Here is a 9,313-nt window from a genome sequence, read left to right on the forward strand (position 1 = left end):
ACTAGGACTTTTGTTGACTTGTGGAGGTCTTTGTTGTCAAACACTCACTGCTGTAGTTTGTAGAAGGCTGAGCTGGTGCAGCTGATCTGATGTTGGATCTCCTCATCAATGGTGGCCTTTTGAGAGAGGTGGCTCATAATATAATCTAATTGCTAAGGGTCAGCATGGATTTACAAAAGGGAAATCATGTCAGGGTAAATTAGTAGAGTTTTTAAAAACGTAACAAAAAGGTGAATATGTATATGTGGTATACTTGGATTTTAGCAAAGCTGTGGCATAGTGTGTTATAGAAAACTAGTTCAGAAAATGATCAGACATGGTATTGCTGGCAGCTTGTTGAGATGGATTGAATCATGGCAGGGTAATAGGAGAGAGGATCTATGTGGATGGGAAAATTCTAGATGGAGGGTAGGATGAGTGGAGGCCCGCCAGGCTTGGTATTGGGTCATGTATTCTTCAACATTTTCATAAATATCTAGAAGAGGGTGTCAGTAGTTTCATCTCAAAGGCTGTAAACGGCACCAAAATGGTAGTGTTAGTTAATACAGTGGAAGATGGGGAAGAGGACTTAAATTATTTGGGAGGTTGGCAGACAATTGGTAGATGCAGTTCAGTGTAGATACCAGTCAGTGTAAAGTCATGGATTCAGGGATGCAGAATAGGCAGATGGATTACAGGAAAATACTGAGAAAGATGGTATCAGCAAATAGATCTGGGAGTCATTGTAGATAGTTATCTCAAGAGATTAAACTGATGCTTGGCTACAATCAAAAATACATAACAGACTGTAAGGTAGCATTAAAAAATAGTGTACATCAGAGGAAATAACTCTGAAATTATGCAAAGAAGCGGGTTTCTGTGGGGGATCAACAAGGTGCCACAACCAGAGAGGGAAACCAGAGGCAGAGTCACCTCTCTCCCCACACAAAGCACCTCTGTGTCTCCTTGTGACTGACTCGGGAATGAGTTCAGAGACTGGGAGCAGATCACCTGCCACCTGAAGCAAGAACATCAGCATAAAGGAAAAGCAAAGCTAACTAGAACTATAGAATGGTTACAGTACAGAAGGAGGCCATTCAGACCGTCGTGTCTGTGCCTGCTCTCTGTATGTCCAATTCAGCTAGTTCCACTCCCTCGTCCTTCCCCTGTAATCTTGCACATTTGTTTCTTTCTCCAGGTGCTTATCCAATTCCCTTGTGCATTACAGCTCTCAAGCACAACGCCTTTAAAATAACGCTTCAAAACCCGTCAATAATAAAATCACTCCCATTCCATATTTGTTGCATTCATCCTTCCCAATCTGTGGTAAATACTGGCGTGCTGCCCTTCTGGTGGCAAACTGCACTTGGAATATTAATGTTTCTTACAACTCGAGGGCTGGTAGTAATTTGCATGAAACTGCCAGCCCTAAAGATCACATGGTGCTGATGTGAGACAAAGTGAACCATGGCAGCAGCCGGCAGCACTTTCCTCCTCTTCCTGACCGCAGCATTTTTGCACCTTTTTATTCCCACTGGAGCCCTGCACACAGTCGGTTCGCTCCCTCTAGACACCATCACTTTTTACAAGGTGAGCGTATCTTTAAACCACTCTGTTTATATTGACTATTGTTGTCCATTTGATTTACGTATACGTCTGCCAAATGTGAGCTTCCTGTATATAAAATAAATTTGACAATATGAACACTCATCTGCCATTGCAACCCATAGAACACAATCTTCGTTTTTTCATGTTCCGGAAATGGCCTGTTGTGCTTAGGGTGTGAATTGCAGTGAATACATTTTTGTTGAAAAATGTTAAAGTGACAGAATATCAATAGAATGGTCTAGAAATGCGTTAAAGGAAAATTGAACCTTATTAGTCCCTGTTTTTAATAACAGGAAGAAATAAGTTTGGAGATTTATCACAGAAATAGATGACGAGTAAAGACGGGATGGGGATGCAGGCTTTTACAGATTAATCCTATTTTAAAATTTTGCAATAGATCAATTTAAAGAAGGGATTTTTTTTAGAGGAGCACTAAACGCGGTGGCACCATTACATGAGTTTGCAACACTGCTCCATGGATAGATACATTGTTGCAGTGCAGTGTCTGTATCAATGTGTGTATCAATCTCTATCATCAGGGATCCTTAGGAACTGGAGATATACGGAATTTTCTAGCCCCGGATCTCTGCTGTGTTTTTGTTCTGCTAAATAGCACAGTTAACAGAGGCTTTCCTTTTGAACTGGCGGGTGCTCTCCTCCAATAGAGAAATGACAGCAAACAGCGCCGACCATCTGTCTACCAATCCTCTCTGCACGCGTGTTTCTCTTCCTGCCTCCCGCCCATCTCCCTCTTGCTTCCAACTTGCCTGCTCTCTCCTTCCTCTGTCTTTTCCCTTTCCTCACTCCATCACTGAATAGCCCAGGGCAGCTCCAGCTCAAGAATGCGCTAGAATCTGCAACTCAGGTCAGGGCAGACACCCCATGTAATCACGAGGGTTATTTTCTTTTAAAACTGGAGCCACGCTAAAGGAGCATCCTCGTCGGGTGCATTTTTGCAAGATTCCAAAGTTCGAAATTTGTAACTGAGAAAAAGAATGAATAGAAATTGTCACATTTATACAGCGTCTCATCACATTGTCAAAGTTGTCTCAAAATGCTTCACATAATGAAACACTCATGGCGCAAAGGGGAAAGAAATTCCACGCTCAAAAACATTGGCAGAAAGAGAGCAGCGCGTGTTGCATCTCTGAAATATTGCACATTTTATTTAAACAGGAACCAGCTTCACAAAAAGAGCATTCGGTTTTTTGTTACATGACAACTACATAAAAAGTAACATCACAGCAATTGTGTGCAATGAAATTGATTCATGCCTCCTTTTCCAAACACTTCTGCGTGAAGACAGTCTTAGTTATATTCCTCAGTAAGGTTTCACATTCACTTTATATTCAATATGTTATGTAGCTGTAACATACATGAAGGATTTGTGTGATGCCATGAAGTGTGAGGGCGAAACTCCCACTGTACACATATTTCAGAAATGTCTTGTAACCTTGAACGTGACCCCAAACATTGTTTAAAATTTCCATGCTAATTGCTCCACTACTTTCCTGGAGTAATCCAGATGTTATCGCACTGCAGTGTCTATAAGAACAGGATGAGAGCAGAATCTGAAGGTGGACTCTTTACACCAGCCTGATTCACATTCAGTGTAGAAGCACACGATGAAGAAAAAGCACTAGAATAGGCCATTCAGCCCCTTGAGCCTGTTCCGGCAATCAGATCATTGCTGGTCTGTTTCACAACTTCATTTACCTGCCTTGGTTGTTTATGCCTTATACAAAAAGCTTATCCATCTCAGTTTAGCCATTTTCAATTGACCTAGCATCAAGAACGTTGTGAGGGAGACAGTTTCAGATTTGCTCTGGTGTGAAGTGCTTCCTGACATCACCCCTGAACAGCCTAGCTCTAATTTTAAGGTTATACGCCCTTGTTCTGGACTCTCCCACCAGTAGAAATACTTTCTCTCTACCCTATCAAATCCTTTAATCACGTGCAACATCTCAGTTAGATCAACTTTTAATCTTCTATACTCGAGGGAGTACAAGCCTAATCTATGCAAGAAATATAACCCAGCATGTTAGAACTCTAACAGGAGGGGCGAAAATTGGAGGGGAAATAAAGAGGGAGAGTGAAACTCCTGAAATTTATTCCTTATATTCTGTTGTGATGACAGGATCTAGCGCAGCACTCTGACTGTCCACTGACTATATAGCAGATTGGTTTGAAGGTAAAAGGAATCCTGCATTAGATATATCCTTTGAAATGCAGTTGCAGATGATGATAGGATTGTGCAAACCCAGTATGTAGACCAGTGCCTAATGTCTCAATATTCCCTGCAGGTTATTCCCAAACAGAAGTATGTCCTGGTAAAGATTGACACGCAGTATCCATATGGAGAGAAACAGGATGAGTTTAAGAGATTAGCGGAAAACTCTGCTTCCAGCAAGGAGCTCTTGGTGGCTGAGGTGGGAGTATCAGGTAGGAACTGAGTTACTTGTCCAAATTTAAACAAAGAATGGTCGGCATTTTGTCATCTATTTAATTCCTACAGTCTCCTCTATTCATCCACTTTTTGTCACATATTGATTAGTTCTCACAACAATATGATGCAATTCCAACACACAGCTGAAACTATGTTTAACATGAAGCTCCCATAACAGATTTAGTGTGTTATGTACACAGAGAAACACTCAGGCAGGAAACAGTGCAGCTAGATAGCAGATCCCCCCCCCCCCCCCCCCCCCCAGAATAACTGATGGATGTATATTGCCATCCCTTTGAACTGGGAGGAGATGATGAGAAATGAAGGGATGTGCCTGTTGCAGGGAAAGTGAAAATTAAAAAAGTCTTGCATTTATGTAATGCCTTTCATAACCCTAAGGACATTCCAAAACACTTTACAGCCAGTAAGTATTTTTGAAGTGTAGTCACTGTTGTAATGTAGGAAGGAGTAGGGGCGGGTTGGAGAGTACTTAGTCAGGAAGCGTCTTTGTGGGAAATAATAGTTTTTTGGGGAAGTGGGGGTGGGGTGGAGGGGTAGTGCGAGGGGAAAAGAGAAAAACAAATTGTGGGGAAAAGGATGTTTTAAAACATTGTAGTCAAACAATGCCATGAAAAATGATTAATTTTTAAAATTAATTTTTAAACAGATTATGGTGAAAAGGAAAATTCAGATCTTGGGGTGAAATACAATGTGGAAAAGGATGACTATCCTGCCTACTTGCTGTTCATTAATGGGGATTTGGAGAATCCAGTCCGGTACACCGGAGAGATTAAAGAGGATGCCATTCAGCAGTGGTTGAAGAGTAAAGGTGTGTGGGTTGGGATGCTTGGCTGTCTGGAAGAGTACGATTCGCTGGCTGCGGAGTTTCGCAGCACAAGCGCCCAGGAAGAGCGCCAGAAGATCGTGGAGAAGGTGAAGGCCATGGTGCAGGAGATGCCAGAGTCTGAGCAGAAATTGGCAGAACAGTACCACAAAATTATGAGCAAGGTCCTGGTGCAAGGCGACTCGTTCGTCCATTCTGAGATTGTGCGGATTGGCAAACTGCTGGGAGAGAGCAAGATGAGCTCAGCTAAGAAGGTGGAGTTTCAGAAACGCCAGAACATCCTGAGTTCATTTCAAATACCCAGCATAGCAAAAGAGGATTTGTAAGAATGAATTGGGATCTGTTAATAGTTTTTAAGTAAAAAGAAGCTTTCTACTGTAAGCCACGTCACTGCTGAAGTTGTTAAGAAAGGGAGGCTCTTGCCATCAGGAGTTCTCCTCTCTCCTGGTTTCTCTTGTCAGCCAAAGGCTCTGACTCTTGCTGTATCTCAGCCAAGCCTGATCCTGTTCTCAAATGCCACCTAGCAGGACGCACTGGCTATATATCAGGAGAGCTAGTTAATTTTTTGCCCCTCCCTTCCGAATATAGAAGCAGCAAAGCCAAATGTGGCATCTTGCCATCATTTCAGCTGACATCAGTTAACTCAGCACAGACTTGGACTCAACCCTTGGCACCTTCTTGGTCTGGCTGGTTCATAACCACATATTTAGCAACTAAGCCCCTGGGGAGGTCTTAAGACCTTTCTTTGGAAGGGAATCTTCATCATTTTGACAGCACAGCGTTTTGAAGCTTCAGCAGCATGTGCCAAATCTGGTGGGACATAGGTCACTGCCCAGTATGTTCTTCACAGCGCAGAGTTCCCAATCTCGGCTGTGCTGCTGTGGAGGAGCTGCTGAACAGAAGCTGTCAGACTTCTTTCACCCACCTTTCACTGACCAATTTCAGATCAGTAGAAGCATGAAACCAGCTCATTCATCCATATAGTCAGACAGAGAATGGTGCATGGTCCATGGCTTAGGAGAGGAAATACCATCAAGGAATGGGAGTTATGCCATTGCAAACTGATTTAAAACTGAATTTTAACAAGCATCCAATAATATATTTAGAAGTACATCAGAATTTATTGAAAGTTTGAAGCTCTTCAGCAGTGACATGGTGATAAGTCTTATTTGTTTACAAACCTCTTTTTAATCCTTGCAACTTTTTCACTCACCTTTTGTTGAGGATTACTCTCAGGCTTGATCCAACATGTGGCAATCTGATGAGGTATAGGTCTGTCAGTTACTTCCCACATGGTGTGTTTCTGATGTCAAAAATGTCACAGTGGGCTGTAACCAGAGATGTGGAAGTCAGTAAAAAGAAACCCTATCGAAGATAGTTCTATTAAAACTCTAGATACTGTAGTAGTGAAGTATTTTTCACTCTGTGGCTGCTGGGTTAGCAATACCTCTGAAGAGTATTCCCTAACATTGTGGCACTGGAGATCAAGAGGAAAAGGAACAGTACCAAGTCCCAACTAACGTCACATGGTGCAGTTGGACAGGTGTGTCTGGGCCTCCATTCATACATGAAAACATAGGTGCCAAGCACCACAGCTAAAAGGGAAGCAGGTATATGAGACCCTCCCCTTTTCCAGCCAAAGGCAGCCTGATTCCCCACAAGAGGGTTTTTCAGCCAAATCTGCTGCAGTCCTTTTACATGGTGACCTTTCCACATCTGATTATTCCCAGATTGATAGTTGAAGTGATCTCAACAAGAGCAGAGCAGAGCCCAAATCCTGTTACTCCATGAACTGAGTATACTAATGGTATTAAGCAAAAGTCTAACCACTGATGACTTCTGTACACCTTACAATCATCCATATTTAGATCTTCCTCCAACTGTATCTGTGTTAGGATTGTCCTCATATACAAACAACCACTTGTGTGTTCTATTGAGTAAATTCGTTTTAAAAATTTATTAAATGCATAATTTACACTTACCCTTATATTTGTATGTTGTATTGTAACTATGATTCCATTTTACTCCGGAAGAAGTGATTTTTACATTCTGGCATTCAGAACAAGTTGCTTTCCATCTTGTAGCGTCGGCTTGGGTCAGTTGATGGGACTCTTGCCTGAGTCAGGTGGGTGTGGGTTCAAACCCCCACACCAAGATTTAAGTGCATAACCTATGCTGATACTTCAGTGTAAATTACTGAGGGCGTATTGCATCATCTTTTAGGTTAGGCAACAGGCCCTAGTACCTGTTTAGATGTATGTAAAGGTATCCTATGATACTGTTCAAAGAGCAAGGCAGGTCTGGTGTCCTGACACATAACAGTAATGTAGTAAACATTGAGAAGGATAGTTACAGACTTAAGTAGGACATAGACTGGTGAAATGCAGACACATGGCAAATTAAATTTTCCATAGAGAAAAGTGTGATGTGATTCATTTTGGTAGAATGAATAAGTAGAGGTAATATAAATTAAATGGTGCATTTTGGGACAACTGGAGGTCATGAAAAGTTTTTAACAAATGTAAGGTCTTCCTTGCTGTGTCAACCAGCATAAAAAACACTCAGTTTTTTTGTTCTTCATGTCCAAAAGGTGCTGACTTTTGCTGAGGTGTGAATCTGTTGGGGCCACTTGTCCTCCAATATCTCATCTCTCTTGTGATCATTTTCCAAGTGAGATCAGTGTTGGTAGGCTATTTGACTTTGAGCACATCCAGTCCTGATTTGAAATTACTTTTCAGGGGAGTCACGAGGCAGGGATCAGACTGGATACCTTTGACAATTTATTCTAACTCAACCTGGTGAAGCTACAACCCAGGACTACTTACATGCCAAACTGCATAAGCAGCATGCAATAGACAGAGCTAAGCGATCCCATAACCAACGGATCAGATCTAAGCTCTGCAGTCCTGCCACATCCAGTCATGAATGGACAATTAAACAACTAACTGGAGGAGGTGGCTCCACAAATATCCCCATCCTCAATGATGGGGGAGCCCAGCACATCAGTGCGAAAGATAAGGCAGAAGCAGTTGCAACAATCTTCAGCCAGAAGTGCCGGGTTGATGATCCATCTTGGCCCCCTCCTGAAGTCCCCAGCATTACATGCCAGACTTCAGCCAATTCGATTCACTCCGCGTGGTATCAAGAAACGACGGAAGGCACTGGATACTGCAAAGGCAATGGGTCCTGACAATATTCCAGCAATAGTACTGAAAACCTGTGCTTTAGAACTTGCTGCACCTCTAACCAAGCTGTTCCAGTACAGCTACAACACTGGCATCTACCCGGCAATCTGGAAAATTGCCCAGGTATGTCCTGTACACAAAAAGCAGGACAAGTACAACCCGGCCAATTACCGCCCCATCAGTCTACTCTCAATCATCAGTAAAGTGATGAAAGGTGTCATCAACAGTGCCATCAAGCAGCACTTGCTTAGCAATAACCTGCTCAGTTTGGGTTCCGCCAGGGCCACTCAGTTCCTGACCTCAATACAGCCTTGGCTCAAACATAGACAAAAGAGCTGAACTCAAGAAGTTAGGTGAGAGTGACTGCCCTTGACATCAAGGCAGCATTTGACTGAGTATGGCATCAAGGAGCCCTAGCAAAACTGGAGTCAATGGGAATCGGGGAAAACCCTCTGCTGGTTGGAGTCATACCTCATGCAAAAGAAGATGGTTGTGGTTGTTGGAGGTCAATCATCTGAGCTCCAGGACATCACTGCAGGTGTTCCTCAGGGTAGTGTCCTAGGCCCAACCATCTTCAGCTGCTTCATCAACAACTTTCCTTCAATCATAAGGTCAGAAGTGGGGATGTTCGCTGATGATTGCACAATGTTCAGCACCATTCGCAACTCCTCAAATACTGAAGCAGTCCATGTAGAAATGCAGCAAGACGTGGACAATATCCAGGCTTGGGCTGATAAGTGGCAAGTAACATTTGCGCCACACAAGTGCCAGGCAATGACCATCTCCAACAAGAGAGAATCTAACCATCTCCCCTTGACATTCAATGGCATTACCATCACTGAATCCCCCACTATCAACATCCTAGGGGCTACCATTGACCAGAAACTGAACTGGAGTAGTCATATAAATACTGTGGCTACGAAAGCAGGTCAGAGGCCAGGAATCCTGAGGCGAGTAACTCACCTCCTGACTCCCCAAAGCCTGTCCACCATCTACAAGCACAAGTCAGGAGTGTGATGGAATACTCCCCACTTGCCTGGATGGATGCAGCTCCAACAACATTCAAGAAGCTCGACACCATCCAGAACAAAGCAGCCCGCTTGATTGGCACCCCATCCACAAACATTCACTCCCTCCACCACCGACGCACAGTGGCAGCAGTGTGTACCATCTACATGATGCATTGCAGCAATGCACCAAGGCTCTTTAGACAGCACCTTCCAAACCCACGACCTCTATCACCTCGAAGGA

The 9,313-nt window shown here is 43.2% G+C and overlaps 1 protein-coding gene across 1 annotated transcript; it reads left to right on the plus strand.

The window, feature by feature from the left end:
• Positions 1-1,414: 1,414 nt before the first annotated feature.
• Positions 1,415-6,858, plus strand: LOC137382628 (endoplasmic reticulum resident protein 29-like). Its single transcript, XM_068054818.1, has 3 exons — positions 1,415-1,569; positions 3,891-4,029; positions 4,701-6,858. Exons 1-3 carry the CDS (start codon positions 1,447-1,449, stop codon positions 5,201-5,203), a joined length of 765 nt encoding a protein of 254 aa, XP_067910919.1. The 5' UTR covers positions 1,415-1,446; the 3' UTR covers positions 5,204-6,858.
• Positions 6,859-9,313: the final 2,455 nt, after the last annotated feature.

This window comes from Heterodontus francisci, chromosome 23, assembly GCF_036365525.1.
Source record: "Heterodontus francisci isolate sHetFra1 chromosome 23, sHetFra1.hap1, whole genome shotgun sequence".
Lineage (NCBI taxonomy): Eukaryota > Metazoa > Chordata > Chondrichthyes > Heterodontiformes > Heterodontidae > Heterodontus > Heterodontus francisci.

Bases quoted from the DNA above. Each gene is read 5' to 3' on its own strand.
- LOC137382628 (XM_068054818.1), top strand. From the start codon at position 1,447: ATGGCAGCAGCCGGCAGCACTTTCCTCCTCTTCCTGACCGCAGCATTT. The intron at 1,570-3,890 runs GTGAGCGTATCT...TATTCCCTGCAG, and splicing joins ACACCATCACTTTTTACAAG to GTTATTCCCAAACAGAAGTA. The intron at 4,030-4,700 runs GTAGGAACTGAG...ATTTTTAAACAG, and splicing joins GGCTGAGGTGGGAGTATCAG to ATTATGGTGAAAAGGAAAAT.